The 26,664-nt window shown below is 33.7% G+C and overlaps 1 protein-coding gene across 1 annotated transcript in view; it reads left to right on the forward strand.

Moving 5' to 3' along the window:
• The window catches only part of LOC150094736 (cell adhesion molecule Dscam1-like), a 298,945-nt gene extending 280,475 nt beyond the window's left edge, over positions 1 to 18,470 (forward strand). Inside the window, exons 20-21 of the mRNA XM_090411654.1 lie at positions 4,977 to 5,170; positions 18,381 to 18,470. Of these exons, the coding sequence (XP_090267780.1) occupies positions 4,977 to 5,170; positions 18,381 to 18,470 (284 nt within the window). The remainder of the gene's footprint in view (positions 1 to 4,976; positions 5,171 to 18,380) is intronic.
• The last annotated feature ends 8,194 nt before the right edge of the window (positions 18,471 to 26,664 follow it).

The raw sequence follows: 26,664 nt of genomic DNA on the forward strand, positions 1-26,664 counted from the left end.
ATTAAATTAACCATCATATAGATTTATGCACCAGTGAAATAAGGATATTGAAGGGAAAGAAGTCTTATGAAAAATTATAGAAATGTATAGACCAAATACTGAAGCATGTGCTTATTCTTATGGTTGATAGGAATTCTTAAGTTAGGAAAAGAATTAATGAAAGTGAGAAAAAAAAGTAGGTAATGAGGCATATGGTCAAATAAATAAGAATGGCAATTTATTAGCAATGTTTTGCGAAATTATTTATTTCACAATATTATTCATCTTGTGATAGGAGTAAGCTTTTTTTAAACGTGAAGAAATACTTAAAATGACTTGGAGAACAATGTTAAAAACAAAAAGCTAGATTGACCATATTGTAAACAAAGGTGAGCTTTAAAAATTTATTCATAGAGAATAAATTTTTAAAGAGAAAAGAACTTATTCATGTTAAGGCAAGATGATATAGGATCTAATCATTACTTATAGCTACATCTAAATTAAAGTAGTGTAAGAATAAGAAAATTAAAAACCCAAAACGAAGGGTATGATTTGACATGAATGAAATAAAGGAAAATTTTTTCTGTTGTAATAAACTGTTTAGAATTATGTAGGATGAAAAAGTCGAAGGCTGTACAGGAAAAACCCCAGAAGGCAATAAAAAAAAAAAGAGATGGGGAAATTTAGGATAGTGTATAACCGGGTGGAAAGAGATTTGTTTATGTACTAAAATAGGAAATAAAAACAAAGAATGGTTATTGAATAAGCCTTAGAATTTACACCCTTCCTCTTTGAGTTTCGAACAGTGTTTTGGAAATAAGAAGTTTCAAAGAATTAAAGGTATTCAGCAGAGAAATTATATGGCCAGTTGGGCAGAAATAGTCTAGGAGCTGCATAATTAGGTGACAAGAAAAATAGAAATGAAATGCAATAAGATATAAAAAGTTTGTGCTGCTAATTGAAGAAGATAAGATTGTTGAAAAATGGATATAGTACTTGATAAGATTTTACATAAATGATATGAGCACAAGGTGGAGCAAGCTTACATCATTCCTATCTCAGTATCTCCCATAATGCAAAACACATCTCCTTGTGAATATGTATAATGTTATGCATTAAGGGAAGGGCCACTACCCAGACTAGTTTCGACCTTTATTGAGGTCTCTTCAGTGGGAGCCAGGCCCATATGTGGAGATACCAGGCAGAAGCAATAGCAAGGTCATCTCTACCTATAGGAGTTGCCAAAAGGTGCCACCTTTTTTATTAAATTACTCTGGATTTAGAGAAAGATGTTGAAAGTTTAAACTTTCAAGGTCTGGAGTATGTTTGAGGATAGAAGAGAGCTGTACAAGAGATGGATTATATTTGAATGCAGACGGGCTCACAAACCTTTGGAGAGACTATTGTTTTCTGGAGAAGTGCACCAGGACAGGAAAACTAGAATTGCACAGGTAGGATCTTGTAGGGATGGCCTTATGTGGGGACATACACTCTATTACAGAGCCAGGTGGAGTATGAGGGGGAGTAATAATGGCTATAAGAAGACTGGCAATACGCTGGTGTTTCTTTATACAAATGCTAGTAGCATCAGGAATAAATTGAATGAGTTTGTGGTGTTGATTGATTTAGTCTCTCCAAAGGTTGTTAGTATTAGTGAAACTTGGTTAACTGAAGTGGGATAGGATTGAAGGATATAGCATATTTTGGTAGGATTGAAGGATATAGCATATTTTGGTAGGATAGCAGGTAAACATCATGGTGAAGTGTCATAAGAGTTGAATTGTGTGTTCTCAGGCTGGAGAATCTCAGTGGAAATAACACCAATGGCTTTGAGAGTATATGGTGTGAGATAGATGTTTACAAGATAAGATATTTAGTGGGATATTGCTACAGACCAGAGAATATAGATGGTGATGAGCAGGAAATGTTTAGGCAAATTAGTTTGGCAAGTGTATTCAACTATAGCAGTATAAACCAGGCAGAGGAGACAGCATGCAGTAATAAGGGAATTGAATTTTTGGATTGCTTGAGGGACAACTATTTTAGGCAGCATGTGGTGGAGGGAACACGAAGATCAAGAATTTTGGATTTTGTCATAGCATCAGAGAATATGATTGAGATGAATACTTGCTTTCTATTGGTGAGAGTGACCATGTAGCCCTGACTTGTAAGAAGAATAGGCATGTGGAGGTATCATTTTATTATTACGGTATCTCCATGGAGTGAGTAGACTCATCGCAGGAGACCCAAACTATCAAAACAATATTTATATCTGTTCTTGAATTCATTTAGACCGAGTCAAAACAGAAAGAAAGAATTTAATTTATAAGGAAGGCAACTATCATAGACTTAGAAACCAGCTTGCAGCAGTAGAATGGATGAAAGAATTTGAAGGAAGAGGGGTCATTAGTGCATTTGAAATACTTAAGAAAAAATTGTTGACAGCAATGACAGATTGAATACCTTTAGTGAAGAAGAAGATAAAGCAATTTGAAGTCAAAATGGATCACAAAAGAAATAAAAGGAGAATTGCAGAAGAAAAAGAGATTATGGAATGCATATATAGAGAGGGGTTAAAAACAGTTGCATGAGATACTAGTCGCTTAGGCTGAGAAAGTGACTAGTATTGTAAGGAGAGAAAAATTAGAATATGAGAGGAGACTGGCACTGCAATCCAAGAAGCTTGTTTACCATGTAGAGAAAAAATTATAATGGACTGATTATCTTGCTGGGTGGAGATGGGAATCAGGTGACCAAAGCAGACATAGTTGAGCTATTTAATGATCACTTTATTAGTGTTTCGTTCTGGTACTACAAGCGTTACTCCTAGAAGGATAATGACTGGTCAAGTGAAAGAGGATGCATCAAAGGATGGAGGTATCAGACTATAGGCATGTATAAGGAGTATTCGAAACAAGAGAACTGAGTTTGTTGCATTGATTGAGATGGTATGTCCAAAAGTAATTGAAATAAGTAAAACTTTTTTGTCTGAGGATGATGTGATGTCGGAAATAGAACTAGAAGGATATATAATTTTCCAGAAGGATAGAGATGTGAAAAGAGGAGAGGAAGTGTTGTTAATGATTGCAGAGGAAATTGTGTCTGCAAAGCGTAGAAATTGGTGCATGCACAGATTTTGAATCTGTGTGGTGTGAAGTTGAAATAAACAGGTTAGTATATCTGCCCAATTCTGTATATTTGTATACAGAATTGGGCAGATGAGGGTAATATTATTTATTCAGGCCAGCATGGATTTGTTATAGGATACACTTGTTTTAGTAATCTGGTTACCTTTTACAATAGATTGTGGATAAAGATTTGAAGTTCCAAGGACATATTGCGAAGATTGTGAGGACATCTCAGAAAATTGTGCAATGTTAAAGAGAATATTGTGCAGATCTCATTGTTTAAAAGCTTTGATCAGACCACATCTGGATTTCTGTGCTCAGATATTTTCACCAGAATTTGAAATGGATGAAGAATCTTGGAGAGGGTGTAGAGACAGATAACAAAAACAATATCGGGATTGTACAACATTGATTATGAGGATGGACTGCAAAGTTTGGTGGATAGAAAGCAAAGAGGGATAATTGAGACATTTAAGCTGTTGAAGAGTTATTATCGTATTAACACTGAGGATATTTTTTGTATGGTAGGACAAGGGGCCATCTCTGGAAGTTGCAAAAGGAGGTGGTGAATAAAAGGGTAAGTAGTAAGCTTTTTGCATGGAGAGTGATAGAAACATGAAATTCATTACCTGAGAGAGTGGTGATCATGCAGACTATGCATGAGTTTAAGGAGTGGTATGATACTTTGTGTTCACCTCCTATGATATGTCTCGTGACTCTATGGAAGTCCAGAAAATGATGATAATAATCTGATCTGCAGCTTTAGCTAATTTTATTCACCCATGTGAAATCACCATTCTGCTTATTGGGAGCATGAAGAATTTGAAAGTATCATATTTGATCATGCTATTTTTTATATATATATATCTCCCACCCACGAAAGATTGTAAACGTAGTATAGTGTGCAGGCCGAGGAATATTTTTTTTGTATCAATTTTTATTATTTTAGTTTTTTTGTTTTGTTTGTTGTATATTTATTTATTTTGCACAGTCTGGAAACTCTGCTCCACAGACCAATTGAGAAGAACTTTCCCAAGCCACTTCAGACCTCCAGTAATTGGGACGTTGGTCTTACATTAAATGATGAAGTCCATCTTCCACCTAAAAAAAAACCCACCAACATCCACGGCCACAGCAGAATTCCTACCCACAACCTGCTAGTTGGAAAATCACATACATTAAGCACTTGGCCAACGAAGCCAATACTAAAGTCACTTCTTGCTATAGTGTGAACTCAGGGATAAAGAGTTCACTGTAGTAAAGAGTTCACCGTAGTTTTACATAAATAGCATTGTGTCAGTGTCTTCAGGCTAGCCTTTTTAGTAGTTTGTTATAATTACCATAGTGGGAGTCAACGGTAAGGTGCTATACTTTTATAAGCTTTCTTGGGTGAAATTATCATTAAAAAGAAATATCCTAGCTATTGGAGTCTACTAGGATTGTATTGGAAAGAAAAGGTCACCAATGTTGTTCTTTAATTCATTTTTCTCTCTCCTTTCGTTCAGCTAGCTTTTGAATGCTAGCTTGAGTTTTATTCCTTAAGACAGGAGGGGATCTTCATTTTTTGAGTAGACAAAAGTGTTCATTTTCTTGTGGGTTAGATGCTAATCTAGATAGAAACCAGATAAATTAAAAAAAATTCTGGTAAGGGCGTGCATTAAATTTTTCTCTTAAAAATGTATGTTGAAAATATGAAATGCATATGCTTGTATTAATTTATTTGCTGTTTTTTTTTTTTTTTCCTCTCTCTTTCTTATGTAAACCAGTCCCTCTGACTTTGCAGATCTCTGCTGTAATTAGATTACTAATTACTTTTAATTATTTTTTAAGATTATTTTGTGGTATATAATTGTGATATATTTGTAATAGCTGCTTGTCAGCCTTTTGATGGACGGCTTGTGGGTGCACGTGCTAGTCTCCAAAGTAGGGATGGATACTGTGATGTGAACAGACCCCCATCATATACCCCACCTCCTATGCCTGGTAGACATCCTAGTGTCGGTGGAACAGAAGATGATGCATATGATGCTCCGTGGGATACTTCTGGAGCTGCACAAGGAAATGTAAGGGATACTTTATTTCTGATATATGTAAAGGTTATTCTTTTATATATGGTTTTGTTCAAAAAGTGTATATATATATATATATATGTGTGTGTGTGTGTGTGTGTGTGCATGCACAGCATATACTTAAAAACAAATCATTAATAATCAAAATTATTAATTTATAAATTACAAAAATATAATGCTTAAAAGATATCTTTTTGATATATTAACAGAAATTGTAATTTGAATTTTATTCTTTGTTGAAGCTGACAATTAATTCTAATGTTGCTTTAGTGCCATTATGTTTATAAAGAAAAGCAATTAAAGGGGGTGGGGGAGGGACTTTTTTTTTTAATCCAAAAAGTCCATCATGCTCTTAGAAGCATATAATTAAGTGATACTTTTTCCCTTTCATACAAGACTGTAATAGAAATTAGGATGTAATTCTTCATACATTTTCCATAAGAATGATGCAATGAGAAAAGTGGCAAAAAAAAAGCTAGTTAACACTTTCTTAAAGCTATTATTGATCATACACAGCACTAATGTGCTGTAGATTTTGTATCTTCTTGTGTGGAATCATACATTTAAATTAAAAAACATTAAAGAGCATAGATTCAAATGAAGCTTAATATATTGTCATGTTTGTTTTATCGGACATCTTCAGTCTTTTCTCCAGAGAGTAGGAGAGAAAGGTACAAATGTCTGGTGCTGTCTGAATATTTATGGACAGGTCACTCCCAATTATTTGAAAGATGCCATTTCACTCACATCTTAAATGGGAGTAGGGGGAAAAGAAAATCATGAGAAGAATTGCAATAACCTCTTTACAAATAGTGGTGGCAAGGAAGTAGTAGATGATCAGCTTCAGTCATTTCCTTGCCATCACCATTAGTAAAGAGGTTATCACAATTCTTCTCATGATTTTCTTGATATGTTTGTTTTCTGAAGAATTAATGCCACAGAAGCAGTATAATTATTCTGGAGTATCTTAATGGGTATATAACTCTGTTGAGTGAAAGAGGCAGCAGGGCAGTGAAGATGTCCAAAAATAGTGCAATCTGCTCTCCATACTACTGAAATCAAAACATTTCATTTGTCATTCAGCTTTCTCATGGTAGGTTTGGGATATTCTTTAATGTAATGGCTACTTATGATATCCAGTATATATTATGAGAAATAGCATACTATGTCATGGATACTTCATTAAGAAAATGATCAGACTAAACTAGAATATTTTTCCTATCCAGCAGAATTTGATCTTGTATGTATATTCTGCTTTTATTATTAAAGATGCAGGAGTTATTCTACATCTTTAAAAATGACGATATTAGGAAGAACTTGACATTATCAGAACTTTTTTCAGGTGATATGGTCACTTAAACAGAATGGGGGAAGAGAGGAAAGGTTAAAAAAAAATTTTTTTTTTTTGCATCTAATTGGATTGATAGAGAAAAAGTGCTTTAGAAAACAGAAATCTAATTAGCATTCAGGAATTCTCAGGTGATATGGTCACTTAAACAGAATGGGGAAGAGAGGAAAGGTTTAAAAAAAAAAAAAGGTTTTTTTTTTTTTTTTTTTTTTTGAAAAAATGTAGAAAAAAAAGACGAAGGCCAAAATCTAATTGGATTGATACAGTAAGAAGTGCTTTAAAAAACATAAATCTAAGATCTGATAATGTTGGAGTCTTGGCAGATAACAGATTAATTTGGACAAAAATTGTTGATAGGAAGTTATTAATGATATTGCTTTTTTCATGTAGTGCTATCATAATACACTGTATACCTCCTGACTGTCAGGAGGTGTATAGGTCCGGAATTTCTTGTTGATGAGGAATACTGTCTCATAGACAAATGTCTGTTTGATTTGAAAGTTTTCCCACTTGGCATCTTTAATTTATAGTATAACCAAGAAATTATATTCTTGGTTTCATCCTTTATCCAAATGTAAGCAAACAAGGTTTGCCCATGCCCATTGATCTTCACAACTGGGCTACTTGTATAATGAGGCTAATGACTTCACATCAATTGCCTTATGGGATACTAAAGCAATTGATGTGAAGTCATTAGCTTCTATATACAAGTAACCCAGTCATGAAGTTACTTCACGTGCAAATTTTGTTTACTTACACTTGGATAAAGGATGAAACCAAGAATATAATTTCTTGGCATCTTTAATTTAAATGTCCATTTCCAGAATTTCTGAAGCCAATTTAGAAAGTGTAGCAAAAAATCTAAAATAATAATAATAAATACTGTCGGTGTGTTCGACATTTTCTTGCTATAGTTTGTTGTATTACCATAATAACCTAAAAGGATTTGTGCTTTGCATTGAGACACTAAGGCAATGTTAAGTTATTAGCCTCCATATACAAGTGGCCTAATCATGAATACACTTTATGTGCAAGTTGTTTGCTTACACTTGGATAAAATATTTAAGAATATCATTTCTTGTCAAACTTAATTTTGGATGTATAAGCAAGTGAAAAAACTTTTGTCTCATCCAGAGTATTTTAATAATAAGGTGATACACCTTTTCACTAATTTATCATCAAATTTCCTGATATATACCCATAAGGGTTACTATTCTGGTTATTTATGACAGCACTACATAATTGAGTTTACATTATTATTGATCTCCTATCAAGAATTTTGCTCCAAATCAATCTGTTACCTGCGAGCACCCCAACATTATCATATCTAACATTTTGTGCTTCAAAGCAGTTCTGTCTGAATCAATCCACCTAGACCTTCGTCTTCCTCTGGGGTCTCTTTCCCTAACCTTTCATGCATTCTATTTAAGTGGTCATATCACCTTAAATTAGGTCTGCTGACACATTCTTGAATGCTAATAATGTCAAGTTCCTTTCTAATATCTTCATTTTTAATATGATTCTGGCATTGATTCTATCATTTCACTCTCTCCTAATTTTTCTCAGAATCTTCATGTCTGTGGTCTCTAGTCTTTGATTAAGTGCTTTATTTCTAACCCAACTCTCAAATCCATAACTTTAAACTGGTTTGAACACTGTCTTATATACTGCTAGTTTGTTGTTTTGGCTATTTTCTCTCTTATTCCATATTTAACTTGCCATCTTCACTAAGAACTGTACCTAAATAGCTGAAATATTTTATTTTTTCTATAGGATATCCATTCAGAATGCACCTGAAGTTTTCTATGCTCCTGCCTATTTTCATAGTTTTGGTCTTTTTATTGATGATTTTCATGCCAAATTTGTTACAGCTGTTATTCAGTTTAGTTAGTTGAATCCTGGAAACGTGCACTACATGTGTTTAGGAGTACATTATTATCTGCATAAACAAAGGATTAAGTTTGACATCTCCCATTCTAATATCAGGCTTGATACAACTTTCTTTCATAATGTTGATCCATATAGATGATAAATAACAGTGGATATTGTGCATCCTTGTCTTACCTCTGATTTTACGTCAAACCATCTTCCTGCTGACTTACATCTTAAATATAAACTGTATTGCTCTGTATAATGTTTCATTCAATTTAATGTTCCCATATAACTGTAGTGTTTAAAAAAGCTTTTCTCTGGGCAACTTGTCATATGCCTTTTGCAGATCTACAAAACTTGAGTACAGATCCTTATCATAGTCTGATGATTTCTCAACTATTTGTCTTAAAGTGAAAATCTGATCTTGACCACCTCTATTTGGCCTGAACCAAGCTTCTCTTCCATAATTTTTTTTTCAAATCCCTTTTCAAGTATGCTTGCATAAATCTTACTTGGAGCACTTAGTAGAGAAATTATTCTGCAATTCCCACATTCAGTTTTTATTCCATTTTTAATAGATGGATATTGTGAGATCTACTTGAATCATTGGGAAATCGCACTTCTGACCAGGCTCTCTAAATTATGCAGTGTAGCCACTGCTCAACTTTTATATCTTCATACCTTAAGCGTTTCTGGTCGAATATAATCTACTCCAGCTGCCTTTCCACGTTTCAAATTTTTGATAACTTTTTCTACCTCAAGTATTGGTATGTACTCTTCTTTGCATTCCTCTTGAAAATTTTCTAGTATAGTTCTGTTACTGCTCGGTTTGTTTAACACTCTTTCAAAGTAATTACTCCAGACATCTAGGATATCCTTATCTTCAATTGTCATATCAATGTTATCATTTTTGATTCCATTCACAGTATTCTTTCCTTCATTTCTTAGCTTCTTCAATAGCTTCCAGACCATTTTGCCAAATTCCCAATATTTATTTTCTATATTCTTACCAAAGTTTTCCCATGACTTTTGTTTAGCTACTTTTGTACATAGTTTAGCTCTCTTACATTTTTCTCTATTTTTTAGGGCATCTGCCGATTTATTTGCTAGGAACTTTTGGTATGCTTTCTTCTTTTCCAGGACTGCTTCTTTCTGGTGTTCTTATTTTTATATCCTTGCAGACAACTTCACCACATACCTACCTAACTAAATCAATAAATGTTTTCTTCAAAGTTTGCCACTGAGACTCCAAGGTTTGGCTCTTGTTTTCAGTTTTTCTTCAATAATGTGTATAGATTCAACTCTATAATTTATTTATAAAAGCTGCTCAACTCTAATTCTTTTTAAAACTTTCTTACATATTGTTCTTTTCAATGTGATATCCATTTTTATCCTGCTTACGAGGGTGATCTGAAAAGTTCTCGGCCTTGACCATAAATGGCAACACTATCGGCACTATTTTTTATTTCTAAGTTGGTACATCTGTCATAAGCATTCATGTGAAATTGCAAGTCATTCTATCATGTAGTTTCTTTTATACAGCTGTCTGAAGCAGAAGTGATGTCTATATCCCTTGAAATGGATAAAATTCAGTATTGTATGGTTATAAAATAGTTTGTAAAAGAAGGTATAATGACAAAAGAAATTCATTCAAAGTTCATAGAAGTTTATGGGCACTCTTCTTTCATTTTCGACAATTAAGAAATGGGCTGCCGAGTTTAAGCGTGGCCGTACCAACCTTGAAGATGATACATGTGAAGGACATCCAAAAAATGTAACAACACCAGAAATCAATGATCAAGTGCACGATACGGTATTCGATGATCGACAAGTCAAAGTGCATTAAATTGCTGAGATTATAAGCATTTCAAAAGAATGTGTAGGATATATTTTGCATGAAGAATTGCAAATGAAAAAGCTTTGCCCAAGATGGGTGCCTCGCTTGCTAACAGCAGATCAAAAACATTTGCATAAAAATCTCTGACCAGTGCTTGGAGTGTTTTAACATGAATAAAACTGATTTTGTGCATCGATTTATTACTGTGGATGAGAATTGGATTCACCATTACACACCAGCATACAAACAGCGGTCAAAACAGTGGACAGAAGTCAGTTGTTCAGTAACAAAGAAGACAAAATCGGTTCCATCAGCAAGAAAGGTCATGGCATCGATGTTTTGGCATGCTAAAGGCATTTTGTTTATTAATTATCTTGTAATTAATAAACAAAACCGCGGAATATTATTCTAATCTTATACCCAGACTAGGCGAAAAAATTCATGAGAAAAGATCCAGTTTGCTGAAGGAAAAAAATCATCTTTTATTCAGGACAATGCTCCTGCCCAGAAAGGTGTTTTGGCATCGGGAAAATTAAGGGATCTGCACTATGAATTGTAGGAACATTCATCCTATTCCCGACACTTGGCTCCCTCTGACTTCTGTCTCTTCCCAAAACTAAAACTCTGCCTTGCTGGTCAACGTTTTTGTTCAAATCAAGATGTGATTGAAGCTGTAGAGGGGTATTTTGGAAATCTTACTGAGAATCACTACAGGAATGGGATAATGGCAGTGTAGCATTGCTGGAATAAATGTACGAGGGTGGTCTGAAAAGTCCTTGGCCTAACAATGAGAAAACGAATTTATAATTTCAAAATTACTTTTATTTTTCAACATAATCTCCCTTAAGACTAATACGTTTATTCCAGCGATGCTCCAACACCATTATCCTGTCCTTGGAGTGGTTCTCAATATCTGCAAAATACCCCTCTACAGCTGCAATCACTTTTTTATTTGAAGAAAGACTGTGAAGAACATTCACCCTATTCTCCAACAATTTATAGTGGCAATCCCTTAATTTTCCCATTGCCAAAACACATTTATGGATAGGTGCCATTGTCCCAATGAAAGATGATTTTTTTTTCTAGTCTGGTTAAAAGATTGGAATAATATTCCCTGGTTATTGTTTTATCCTTTTCAAGATAATTAATAAACAAAATGCCTTTAGCATCCCAAAACACAGATGCCATGATCGTTACTGCTGATCGAACCGACTTTGTCTTCTTTGGTGCTAAACAACCGGCTTCTGTCCACTGTTTCGAGTGCTGTTTGGATTTCTAGTTGTAATGGTGAATCCTAGTCTCATCCACAGTAATAAATTGATGCAAAAAATCGGGTTTTATTCTTGTTAAAACACTCCAAACACTGGTCAGAGATTTTCATGCGCGTGCATTTTTGATCTGCTGTGAGCAAGTGTGGCACCCATCTTATGCAAAGCATTTCATTTGCAATTCTTCATGCAAAATATATCCTACACGCTCTTTTGAAATGCCTATAGTCTCTGTAATTTCACACACTTTGACTCGCCGGCCATATCATGCACTTGATCAATGATTTTTGGTGTTGTTACACTTTTTGGACATCCTTCATGTGGATCATATTCAAGGCTGGTTGTTTTTATCCATTTCAAGGGATACAACACTTTTGCTTCAGACAGCTATATAAAACAAACTACTTGATAAAATGACTTGCAATTTCACATGGATGGTTATGACAGATATACCAACATAGAAAAAAAAAATCATGCCAGTAGTGTTGCCATCTATGGTTGAGCCGAGAACTTTTGAGACCACTCTCGTATTATTCTTAAGGGAAATTATGTTGAAAAATAAAAAATATTTTTGAAATTATAAATTCGTTTTTTTTTTCATTGTTAGGCCAAGAACTTTTCAGATCTCCCTTGTAGTACTAAGTAATAATCACTCTCAATTTCAAATCCTCTGTACACTCTTGTATTCTGAATGAGCATGAAGATATCATTCTCAACAATGACATAGTCAATGATGTTTTTCTGCATGTGAATTTGTGCACATTTTTATGTTGAAACATAGTGTTAGTGATGGCTAGTCTATGTCATGAGCAGAAGTGCAGTAAATACTTACCATTATTATTAGCTTTGCCCCTTTCTCCAGAGTTTCCCAAAATGTTCCTATTGGGGTTCAGATTTCCAACAAGGACCACTTTTTTTTTTATTTTCCTTTGTCAGCTGCCTGTTCTAATGACTCAAGAAATTCCTCTACTTCTTTCTTTGAAGAATCTTTTGTGGGGCCATAGCACAAATAAGTCTCATTGTCCACGTCTCCATTTTGAAGTTTCCCCACATAAACTTCTTGATTGGAAGGCAGTTACAAATAGAGTTATCTTCATGTTTGGTGTTGAATACTATTGCTACTCCTTTCTTTCATTGATCATTATCGCCTGAAAATAACATCTTATATTATTTAGTCACCTGTTTTTGTCTTCTTTGTCTTGGTAATGCCAATTTTGTCCACATGGTACTTTTCCAGTTCTTCTGCAAATTCAATTTCCTTTCCATTAAAAACAAAATCAGTATTAACATAATGAGTTAATTAAGATTTTGGATTACAAAATGGTGGTGGTTGATTGCTGTGCCCTCACCCTAGTGCCACTAAACTCATTAGTCGTAAGCTCATCTTTCAATGATACCTAAGGTTTACTACCTAAAAGCAAAAGCTCTGCCTACTTACTCCCTTTGAGGAAATAAAGGGCATCGGAAATTTAGAAAGGCCACCTGCCTTATCTTGCTTATTATTTTATCTGTTTTCATATTTAGTTTGCCATCCTCACTAAAAATTGTGCTGATAGCCAAAATGTTTTGCTTGTTCGAAGTTCTCCTTTCCATTCAGAATGCAGTTAGTTTTGCATGTGTTTAGTTATTTTCAGTTCTCATGGTTTTCTTACTAAATTTGTTACAGCCACTTTTATTTAAACATAAATAAGTGGGTTTAATTATCTCATCACATTTGTAATATTTACCCTTAAGAAGTATACAGAATACTATAATAGTACTACATGATAAATGGTTTACATTATCAAGAATTTTCTTTGTAATTAGTATCTGTCTGGATTATGCTATTGTCATATCTTATATATTGGTCTTCCATGGCACTTTTAACTGCATCAAATTCCTGATTTGCTAACCTTTCCCATTCTGTTAAAGTAACCATACTAATTTAGATTAGCTCTGCTCATGCATTCTTAAATACTAACATGTTTAAGTTCCTCCTTAATATATTCTGCTAATGATACTGTCTGTGTTTTTGTCTTTTTATTGCTGATTTTTGTACCAGATTTGTTACAGCAGTTATCAATTCAAAGAATATTAACCACTTGCTCTGGATTGCATTTATTTAGGAGTATGCCATCCGCATAAAATAAAGAGTTGAGGGGGCTGAGAAGTTCTGATAAACACCTAGAACAAAGATGATATTAAAGCAACTGATATAACCACAAGAAAGAACACACCATGGGGAATATGTAGAATAATGTGCAAGTTACATGGTTCTACCTCAGTTCTTTTATGGTGATTATCACAACTTTTCAGAACATCCTTGTAATTTGAATATCTTAGTATCTTACGACATCTTTCACTGTTTGCCTTGGTTCCCCAATTAAAATAGTAGAGCCTTTTAACTAGGCAATACCTCAATAAGCAGAATGAAATTTTATCATATGTTATGATAGTATGTGATGAAGATTTTACTTTATGAAAAAAGAAATGAAAAAGTTTTGCATATGCCTCGCACATGAAAAAAAGTTTAAAACTTTAAGAAATAGATAGTGAATGTAGTTATGGCAGTTTCAGATATTTGGAATTCGGTTGAAAAGAACGAGCATTTCAACTCAACAATCGTTGACATGCCTTTGTTGTTGAGTCTGGAATTCATGTAAGAGTTCACAATGGTTCAAGATTGGATTAGAACAGTTTGGAACAAACAGCCAGGGGCCTTATTTCAATGCCTGGCTCTCCTCATGTGGAATAGTTTCTGAAGACACCTAGGACCTGAAATAGTAAAATAACTTTTGGATGCGGCCATTATTCCTGGTGGCTTGACACCTTGTCTACAGCCATTGGATGTATCAGTCAACAAACCATTCAAGAACTACGTACATAAAAATTCTACACAAAGTGGATGGCAGCCAGCATCTACGACCTGACTCTGGCAGGGAAGATTAAGAGACCATCATTAGAACTGTTGTGTAACTGAATTTTGAGAGCTTGGGACATGATTTTGCCAGAAATAATTGTGAAGAGTTTTTTTTTTAAATGCCTCTCTAATATTCTGGATGGAAATGAAGATGATGCTCTTGAGGCTGGAAGTAGCAATAGTGAATGAGAGAGTGTCTTGGTAAGTCGCACCCATTTTCAGTTTTTTTAAGCCACAGTAATCTTATGATTCTGAAATAATAAAAGGACAAGCAATAATGAAACTGTTTATTTTAATTTTTAATTACAGATGCATTGGCACTAAAGATTCAAATATATCATGTGATGAAGGTGAGCAGCCAATCGCGTAAATAACGTTGATAATTTAAATGCATTCATTTTATAAATAATGTGAGCATTTATAAATTAGAATGAATACTGAGGATTTAATTATAAACTTCAATTTAGTGTTTTCCTGAAAAACTTCAGTTTCCGAAAATCCTCGCACTTTAATTTTGGAGAAAAAAGTGAGTAAATGCAGTATTTTTTTTGCATTCCTAAAGACTGTGGCAGTCTCCTTCCATTTATCTTCCTTTCACCCTCTAAATGTGATTTCAAAATCGGATATACTAAACCTGGAGCCACTTGCCTTGATATTGATGATAAATAAGAATGGTGATAGTGTTTGCTCGTCTTTTTTTTTTACCTGACTTTACATTAAAGCAATTTCCAGTGTATCATTCAATTCCAACTATCAATTTACAGCTTTTAAGTATTATCAGTTGTGTAGTGCTTGCCATAATGTTCTGTTTACACTATATAACGTTAAATTTATGATGGGTTTAGTATTTTTGAGGAGGATAGAGTAACAGGACATAGGATGATAAATATCAGTAGTATCCTAAGGCCCTCCCAGTGGAGTCACTTATTGCTGCAGGTCCCTTTGTCATGAAAGACCTAGGATGCAAAGAACTTTTATCAGAATTTTTAACTGAAGATGAGTTAGCCGGTCTCATACAAAGGTGGAGGGTTTATTCTCTTGAAAACTCGAGTTTTTTTTTTGTCCCTCAGAACAGGAACACCAGCCATTAGAACATACATAATACACTCACTGGCCTCATAGCCCTTGAGTTGCTTTAGCCATAAAATCTAAATAAACCAAACCAAAATCTTTAGTCTCTCTTACACACACACATCATCATACCATGCCTTATATACATTCACCACACTCTCAGGCAATACATTCCAATCATTCACAACTCTACATGCAAAAAACCTTCCTCTTACTCCTTTGCTCGCACCCTCCTTATACAATTTCCATGAATGACCTCTTCTTCTCCCAGTTTTATGAAAAACCTTTGCAGCATTAATCCTATAACAATCCCCCCCCCCAATCAACTGGTATGTCTATCATATCTGTTCCTCCTACCCACTAGACTGCAAATTGCATCTTTTCAACATTCCAGAAACGAAACTACCTTAATCGGTCACCTCTGGACCCTTTTGAATACCAGATGACCAAATCTGGTATTATATAGTAGTCCATATGTGGCCTAATTAAGGCCTTACAATGGAAGCCCCCTTACTTTTTTACATCAGTATCCTCTGCATCATTACTTTTAATTCATTGTGTTGTCCTCACTTATTTGGCAGTGTGTTCTCTAAATTTTAAATCCTTGTCCACCATCACCCCAAGATCTCTTATTTCCTCCAACAACAACATATCCCCACCAAGCTTAAATTCTACATCCCATTCTTAGTATTCTAAATTTTAAAACCTATTTTGCAACATTGAACTCTCCCCATGCCCATTCATTCATCCTATTTAGTCTTCTTCAGTCACATCAGCTGCTCTACTTGTCGCAGTTCTTCTCAACTTTGCACATCATCTACAAAACTAAATATTTCCATTCAAATCTTCTCCAATATCATTAACATACAGGTTAATAGCAGTGGCCCTAAAACAGACCCCTGAGACACACCATTAGAAACTTTTCTCTTCTAGGATATTGCTCCTCTGTACATAACTTGCTAATAACTATCTTCTTCTTCTGCAGCTTCTCCCACTTAAGTGGGGTCACTGTTGATGATGAGTCTCCTCCACATCCTCCTGCCTTGGGCTGTCACCACATCCAAGTTCTTCATCCTTAAGTCCTCTTCTACCAGCTCCCTCCATCTCTTCTTTGGCTGCCCACGCTTCCTCCTTCCTTGCACATCCATCTGCATGACCCTTCTTCCCACATGTTCGTCCTCCCTCCTCATCACATGACCAAACCATCTCAACCTTGCCTCCTGTATCTTCGCTGCTAAGTTCGTAACTTTCACTGTTCCCTTCACATAGTCATTTCTCAGATGATCCTTTCTGGTCACACCGCACATCCACCTAAGCATTCTCATCTCTGCTGCTTCCATCCTGCTGATGTTATTTTTCCTCAGGGCCACAGTTTCTATAGCATACGTCATAGCTGGCCTCACTACTGTCCTATAACTATCAGATAGCCAATCATAGCAGTAGTCTACTGCACTAGTCTAATATCCAACCCCCCAACCGCATTTGCTTTAGTTTTACTATCACCTTATCATGTGTTAATCTATCAAAATCCTTCACAAAATCTAACTATACCACTGTATCCATTTCCCTCATCCAGTGCAGCTGTCACTTTATTGTAGTAAAACATAACCTCCCTTTAGCAAATTCATGCTGTCCATCAAAGATGATACCACTGTTGTCAACCCAATTCTGGATCCTGGTTCTCACTGCCTCTCCAACACTTTAACTACAATACTTGACATACAGATTGGCCTATAATTTGATGCTTGAGTTGAAGTGGTACAATCTTCCCTTCCTTTCACTCCTTTGGAATTTGACCCAATGTAGGATTCATAGTAAACAAATATGCTAATGCAGGTGTCAACTTCCTGGCACATTCCTTCAAAATATGTGGTGATATATCACCAAGCTCTCCATCCTTATTAACATCAAGTATGTTCAATTCTCCAGTAACCTCTTGCTCACTCAGTCAGTTTCTCCTCTTACTCATCCATTGTTCTCAAACTCTCCATGATGTCACATTCATAAGGATGGAAGACCTTTATGAACTGCTCATTAAATATCTCAACTATATCCTCTGTGGCAGTTGTTGTTATGCTGTTTTCTCCTTATGTCAGTCATCCTATGATTTTTTTTTTTTTTTTTTTTTTGTTGGCTACATATCAAAATAACTCTTTAGGGGAGATTTTTAGCTTCATTAGCTAACTGTTTCTCACATCGCAATTTTGCTATCCTTATCATCCTCCTTGCCTATTCCCTTTATCTAAGGAATCATTCCAAGTTTATGACTCTTTCTAAGGCAATTATTCACAGAGACATTCAACAAGCAATGTACATTTATGATAATATCAAAGGGCATGCCCTTTCTTCCATATAAATTATGAAAGATTTATAGTGCAGTGCATTTACAAAACCATATTTATATAAGGAGAAGTGTAGTAATTTTACTGAGTAACAGCTGCAATTTTTTTACCTACTCTGGTGAAACAAAAAATAATCAGTTCATATACAAAATTAGATTTATTCTGTCCAATTAACTCTTAACAGGTTTCTAATGGTAGAACATATATGCTCCTGGGAAACTGGTGAGAGCTAGTTACAAACTCACTTCAAACTGGAATCTTGTTAATTTTTTTTAACTAGGGATACATTACTTTTGTGCCCCCATAGTTAAAATTCTTTCCTGATGTACTTATTTTTAAATTTTCTATGACAGAAGTAAGTTAATGGATATTATTTATGCTAGTGTCTAGTTATGCATGAAAATCTGTTATTCAGTTCATTTCTAATAATAAATCTGCTGAACAAGTTTAATCCATGTAATGCACAATTAAAAATGTACTTAAGGATTATTTTCTGTATTACATCAAGAAATGCTATGTATTGTTTCAGGCTACTAATTGGCAAAATGAACAATTTGCTTCTTTCAGGGCCAAGCAGGAAGTTATACACGTTTAAAGAACCAAGTTCCAAATCATCCTGTTCCTGTCGCTAGTCATCAAAATGTAGTCCCACGTTAGCCTTTATTTCTTGACCCATTATTTGTATAGAGTTAAATACTAGAGTACCTTGTTCCTTAATGGATAGAAAGTTAATGTTTTCCTGTTGAGTAATAATGTTATTGAAATTTGTTAGGCCTAAGGGGGGGGGGTGAGTTCATTCAAAAAGAATACCTCTAAAACAATTGTTATTTTTAGGAATAGGACAAAAAATGGTCATTCAAATGATTTAGGACATTTATCATTTATAAGGTACTTAGATATGTTTTCAACCAATCATTGGTTCTGTAATTTTTTCATTTCAGGAGTTACAGTATATTAAAATCCTTGAGTGATTTACAACAGCTGAGAAGTCATTAAACAGCAATGAATACATTAACTTTAGTCTTTCAGTTTTGTAAAATAGGGAAAACATGAACTAATGAGTTAGTGAAGTTGTTAGCCATAATTTTTGACACTAAATCATAGACATATTCATAGTAGGTTGTGCAGAAATTTCTTCCCTTAGAAATGCTCTAGTATTAGGTTTTTCTCTACAGTTATTATTTTCATTTTATTCAGCCAATAGAAATATTGAATATTACTCCCATTTTTATATAGCATAAAACATGACTTCTGCACACCCGATTTTGTCTAATAAAACTGTGGAATGGCTATCTAGATCTGATTTTGTTACAATTTATTCAGATTATCTCTTTGAGCCTAGCAGAATTTTATATAGGGGTATAAGTATAAAGTTATGAAATATATGTAGCAGTTTCTAAAAATTTTAAATACATTTTTTAAATCAATGGAAAACCTATGTGCAGAGAAGGGTGCACTTCAAATGTTTGAATTTTATGTTTTAATACTTGATATTTAAGTTTTTAGTCCGGCTATCAGTTTTTTTCAATATGAAGATAATAAAAATATTTAACATGGACATTAACTATTTTTATTAAGTTTTGTATTTGGTTAAATGAAAAAGTTGCCCCAGTTTGCTATATTTTATAATTCCCATATTGTAATACAAGTATATAAAAGCATAAAACATAGAGAATCTCAAATGGGTAATTGGTAGTTAGTACAATTTTTGTATGAAGATAGAAATTGGTACTTACTCTAAGGTTACAAATTTGAAAGTAGTAAAATTTTAAAATATTGAAATAAAATTTTATTGCAGAAAGTTAAAAGTCCATAATTTAAAATAATTGTCTTTATTAAAATTTCATAATGCAATAATAATGGAAACAAGTGAACATGAATATAAAGAAATTAGGAGAAATAAGAATACTTTCCAAGTTTCTTCAGAAAGAAGCTGCTTGTTTTGACTGTGATATCATTGGAAGATGGAGGGAAGTGATCAGTAAAAATGGATTTATAAGTGTTTTTGTTGAAACTTTTTTTACTTAGTTATACTATAAATTAAAGATATCAAGAAATTATATACTTGGTTTAATCCTTTATCCAAGTGTAAGCAAACAAGTTTGCACCTGAAGTATCTTCAGGATTGGGGCAACTTGTGGTAAAGGTATAACTAAGATGAAAAGCCAAAAGGCTATTTTTTTCTGGCGAGGTTGATATAAGTTCAGGGGATAAAAATCCCTTATTGTTTTTCAGCCAGTAAGCGAAACTAAGATCGAACACTACGATCTGTAACGTTTCATGCCGACGAACTGTCAGCGCATCCAAGCGTAAGTGACCACTTGGTAGTGCCACACCACGGCAACTCGTTGCAAAGGTGAAGCAAGCTTCCTCACTGTTCTTGATATTTTCTCATAATGTAAAACACAGCTCTTAAGAGATGTAGTACTGTTTTTCATTATGAGGAGAGGTCACTACCCAGACCGGTTTCAACCTTTTTTGAGGTCTCATCAGTGAGTAGCTAGACCTAGTTAATATCAGAGTTTAAGTGAAGAAAACTTACATACTTTTGCTATACGATTGACCGAAGGGTGTGTCACTATATTACATTATAACATAGTATAACTAAGATGAAAAGCCAAAAGGCTATTTTTTTCTGGCGAGGTTGATATAAGTTAAGGGGATAAAAATCCCTTATTGTTTTTCAGCCAGTAAGCGAAACTAAGATCGAACACTACGATCTGTAACGTTTCATGCCGACGAACTGTCAGCGCATCCAAGCATAAGTGACCACTTGGTAGTGCCACACCACGGCAACTCGTTGCAAAGGTGAAGCACGCTTCCTCACTGTTCTTGATATTTTCTCATAATGTAAAACACAGCTCTTAAGAGATGTAGTACTGTTTTTCATTTACGCTTGGATGCGCTGACAGTTCGTCGGCATGAAACGTTACAGATCGTAGTGTTCGATCTTAGTTTCGCTTACTAGCTGAAAAACAATAAGGGATTTTTATCCCCTTAACTTGTGGGGAAGGTGTTATGACTTTACATCACTTGCTTTAGTGTCCCATAATGCAAAGCACACATCCTTGCAGACATGTGTAATGCTATGCATTACAGGAAGGGGCACTACCCAGACCAGTTTCGACATTTACACTTGGATAAAGTGTAAGCGAACAAGTTTGCTTACACTTTATCCAAGATAAAGGATATAATTTCTAACCAAGTATATAATTTCTTGATTTATAAGTGATATATGGTGGAAAGAAAGAAATGCATATCAAATATTTACAGATGTCCTGTAATAGTTTGAAAAATGCCACTCTATCCAAATTTGCATCTCAGTTATTTCTGAACATTCTTTATCATGAATGTTTTCATGAAATAGCTTTTGTGTTCATTAACATTACTTGTATCAGTTTCTTTTATTGGAATATAAATGGAAGGGGGAGACACTGTACAGATTTCAAAATGGTCATAATATAAGATATGTAAATTTGATATGTGAACCAGTGTATATTTCATACCTGAGCTGACAGATGTAAATAACAGAATTGTTATTTACACGTGCCAGCTCAGGTAATACTTGTAAATAGCAGAATTGAATTGGAGAGTCTGTTTGCTTAAAGTTAGCGCAGAGTCTTAATAGGTTTGGCTTTCTGCTTGATATAAAAACTGACAATTTGAGTTTCTAACCAAATTTTAAAATCTCATGTATATTTGAAATATTTTCACATAAAATGCATTCAGTATACTAAGTGGCACATAATTTTTGCAAATATAAGTTATTAGGTCCATATCATATTGTCAGGTCAAAGCAATAGATCTGTATAGATGAAAAGTTATTGTGAGGATGGTAAGACCTAGCAAATGTAATTTTCAGTATTTGTGAGTGTATGGTAAATTCCATATGTTCTAATAATAGCACAAGCAGTTTCCTTTTCGAGTAACTCAGGAGCTGTTTTTATATTTTCATTTTATTACTTTAACTGAAAATAATTCAAGTAATGTGAAAATTTCAAAGTAGTACTTTTAAATTAAGATTTATCATAACATTATATGCATACAATCAAGTTTAAACTTATGCATGTCCTTTTAGCTATAGCCATTTCTTCTTTCAGGTAAATATACATGGTTTCTAATTAGCTCTCACTCTGATTTCTCTTATACAAAAATTGTATTTAATATTAATTTGCTTACTTTGTGAATGGCAAATCTCTGTGTATTTTATTAGTTAATTTAAAACAGGATATTGAAGTCTTAAAATAATGGGCATTGCTCTCAATATTGTAGGTATGTCATATTTGCTAATATTGGCAAAGCTTTTCTTAACCAGCTCACTTGGTCAACAGTCAGAACAGGAATGTATAATATAGTGATATTCATTTAACAAACATATCATATGGCAGCTAGAAATGCTTTAATAATGCTAACAAAGTATTGAGATTATCTAGGAACATTGCACTTTTTATATCTTATTAGTATTTCACAGGCATTTTAGAAGTTATTACTTAAATGAACAATTTCTTATGTAAAGGAATATGTGTAGTATTACACATGTACAGAAAAACAGAATTTATTTCATCCTATGTTACAAATGCATCATCAGAGAGAAGAGAACATTGGTTAACAATATTCAAGACAAGTTACATAGCATGTGCTTACTTGCTCATGTACGGTCACAGCCAAGTTACCAGGAGAAAGCACTACTAGAGTTCAGAGGAACAATGGATAATTTCTGTAATTCAAATACAAGGTTATAACTTATATTTTTTTGTAATGATGATTATGAACAGTTAATTGCACCTGCATATCTCCAAGTTTTGGGAAGTAATCACAATTAACTGTTCATAATTATTATACATTGCAATAATGAATAACTTCGTTTTTGAATTAGAGAAAAACTGTCCATTTCCCTTTGAACTCTAATAGTGCATGTTTCTAGTGATTCTATATTCATTTCGACCATCAATTGAATGCAAGAAATGAACAAACTGGATTGTATATTGGCCGAAAAATTGTTAATAATAAAATGAAGTAAAAACACTTGATTTTATTTCGCCAACTTGGCTGGATACCTATATAAAGAATTCACAACATTTCGTTGATAAATTGAAGAACATCCTGATCTCGGAAACAGACATTCTTGCCAGCTTGGATGTAATATCCTTGTTTGCTATCGTTCCAGTAGAAGAACTAATCAGCATTTTGAACAATCTATTCCCTCAAGATATTGCTTCTCTTTTCGAGCATTGCCTAAAATCTAATTTTTTCATATGGAATGGGACGATTTACGAACAATTAGCAGGGCAGCTTCCTCACAATGAGCAGTCTCCCGTGCAGATCTCTTTATGGAGAAACTGGAAAATGACATTCTGTCTCAATTAGATCCTAAACCCACAGTGTGGTGGAGGTACGTGGATGACATTTTCATTGTATGGAAAAACAAAAAAAGACCTTTTGGATTTTTTAACCAAGCTAAACTCTTTCCATCACAAAATAAAGTTCACCTTAGAACTTGAAAAGGATAAACAATTGTCCTTTCTAGATACCTTAATTAAAAAAACAAATGAATGGACATATCAGCCTTGTGGTTTACTGCAAACCAACCCACACTGGTTGATATTTGCATTTCTCAAAAACTGAGCATCGTACGCCTGCTCAAAAATAGGGCCTACTCACATCACAACAAAAGAAAGAGATCTCAAAGATGAATTATCCCATATATCAAAAAACCCTGATAGACAATGGTGATCCAAAAGATACTTTTCTGCAACTCTCCCCACAACAATAATCTGAAGAAACACATTACAATCCTCTATTGCCATTCCTTATGCTGGGACAGTTTCAAGAAAGAGTGCTATGCTCCTCAAACCATATGAAATACGAATGACTTTGAAACCTATAAAGACTATCCATCACTAATTACGAAAGATATTAATGCCTTCTTCAAATACGTCAGTGTCTATAACATCCCCTGTTCATGTGGTTTAAACTACATTAGTCAGATGTCAAGAAGTTTGGAAATAAGAAAAAGAGAACACATTGGAGATGTAAACAACAACAGGGAAGACAGCTCTGGATTAGCCCTTCATTTCTCAAGTACTACAAACCATACCATCGAATGGGACAAAAGTTCTATGCCCTATCTAGAGGACTTCTGCTCTTGAAACATTAAAGAAGCTGTAGTAGTCATTTGTTCTAAACACAACCTCAGCAGAAATCAAAGATTAATTCTAGCTGACATTTGGAAGACCTTCATGAGATCACTAAGTATGCCACAGTTTAATTTCGCTGCTAATTACAGAATGTACTTGAATAACAATAGTTGATATCATACACGCTCCATTCGTTTGATGCACACGTTTTTCTGAATTTGTAAAAAAAATACACTTGCATTCAGTTTATTCCTTCATAAACTGTTCAAGTTGTTTTGTATCACTTTTATATGCCCTTACGAAACCAAACAGCCAAGTTGGTGAAACTTGTCGGTATTTTTACTTCATTTTATTATTAAAAATTCTTCGGCCAATATACAACCCAGTTTATGTTCATTTCTTGCAGTGCATGTTTCTTTGTGAGTCATGTGATGTTTTAAATATTCTTTTTACCCTGATACTTGTAGCATAGGATGATATATGTTGTAATTAAATAAATTCTGTTTTTCTGTACATGGATCAGCTGTTATAAAAGTAAATGGGTGATTTACATTTTTACATCATGGACAGAAAACATCAGCAAGTGTATGCTCTGAAAAATGTTAAAACTTGCATACGATACCAAAAGCCAGCAAATATGAACATCATACACTTTTTCAGTGATGCTACATTTGGAAAGACTAAAGTCATATCCATAATCTCTTTTTCTATTAGAAAGATTGTATAAAGTAACTGAAGCTCTAATTTTTCAGCTTAAAAGTGATTTTCTCAGTTTTTGGAAGTAATCTTATTAAATATTCTGACCTACTTAATTATAACCATTACAGATATAGTTTGCATTGAGAATGACCAAGGAATGTAATAAATGTTTGCTTTTACTTTAAAAAAAAATATCACTTAGAAATAATTAAACAGAGTAATCTCTTAAATACTGTTTTCCAATATTTATATATAGACATTGGCAATTTTTATTCATATGAGGTAAACGGGATGTGAAAAGGATTAATAACTTAAAGAACTAGATTACAGTCATTTGCTCTTGTAACATTAAAATAAGGTAAAGCACTTTGTAAAGACAGTGCAAACCCCTCCCCCCTCATTTACAATAGTAATCTATTCCAAAGACTGTATTATATTGTGAACCCAATAATTTATTATATTTTGGTGATTCATTCTAATACATCAGAAGTTGAAAATTTTGCCATATAACTAAGTTACTTTCCTCTCTGACTGGTGAGATTTAAAACATGAAGAAAGATTAAAAATACTCTTTTAGCATTTTTATTTACTCAAATTTAAGACAAACATTAAAAATAACCTGTAAATCATATTAAACTTATCATTAGAATGGATTGATGCAATCATAATCACTGGTAATGAGTATCATTCAAAACACATTAGGTAGGTTACTAATCGCATTGCAAAGTACATATTTTAATCATTCTGAAATGTATTATATTATGAAGAGTCTGCTGTCTGTAAAATAATTTGATTTTATACTAAGCCATTCATAAAGCGAGGGTTTGTACTGAGAAAGATGTTCAGAGGAGCCAGTGAGGTTTAAACAGTTAGCTATTTCAGATTAAAGCATGCCTGTATCAAAATTTTGGGAAACATCACTTCTTAAGATTTGCAAATCTTGATATTTTAATTATATATAGTATTTCTAGCTAATATTAGCTTCCTGTTATTCCTACTCACATTTTAACTACATCTTAGCTATGCCATAACTTATTATATCAGTTAGGTTTAGCACTAGTTTTTGTGTTACATGATTGAATGCATTTAAAGGCATGTTCTTCGTGGTTAAGCTACTCTGTCTAATGGAGAGTAGCTTAACCGTTAGTATTGCTATTATATATTTAAATTAGTTTTTTGGTTTAAGTTTTAGCAGTATTTCACTTATATTTTCAATACATCAAAAGAATGTTGGTTATTATCTTGTTTACTTTCTGGAAATATATTAATAGGAATTACTACAATGTAAAAATGCATAAAGGATTTTTTTTTTTTTTTTTTTTTTTTCCTGACTTAATATACTGTTATTATCAGGAATTCCTATGGCATTTCATCATTTGCCTCCACAACACTAGTCAACCTGCAGAAAGACTGTAGGTTTGATTCAACTACAGGAATTTTTTCTAGACCCTTTTCCTGAGTTATTGTATTTATAGCACAGATAAGGTTTTTTTTCACTTGGAACTAAAAAAAAAAAGCACTGTTTCAGGCTATGTATATTAGAAATTAGGACCATAAGTTGATAATTGTCTACTGTTCTCCCCCCCGCTGGCTTGATTTCACCAATAGCCTTGGTAGAATTTAGCCACCCCAGACTGAAAGAGATTGCCTACCTCCTTTGGGAAGAAAAGGCATTAGATACATGTTATTAGGATGCCTACTAATATGTTTTGTATGCATATTTAATAAGGTAATGAGAATTTAAACAAATTTGTTTAATATTTTGCCGCTTCATAATTAAAACTAAACTAATTTTCATCTCAATTGTAGAAGCAAGTTCAGAATAACAGCTACATTAAAAGAATTATGAGAGAATTCAGTTTATATATCTAATCTAATTTTTACCTACTTTAGGGAACTGAAAGTATTCCATATTAAGGTTTCTTCCATTTTGATTAGTAGTATATCTTGTTCATCAAATTTGATCAAAATGAAACAAATGGTCTTAATCACCCTTCAACCATGTATCATACATA

This window comes from Typopeltis vanoorti, chromosome 21 (assembly GCF_054136105.1).
Source record: "Typopeltis vanoorti isolate ZY-2024b chromosome 21, IOZ_Tvanoo_1.0, whole genome shotgun sequence".
Taxonomy (NCBI): Eukaryota; Metazoa; Arthropoda; class Arachnida; order Uropygi; family Thelyphonidae; genus Typopeltis; species Typopeltis vanoorti.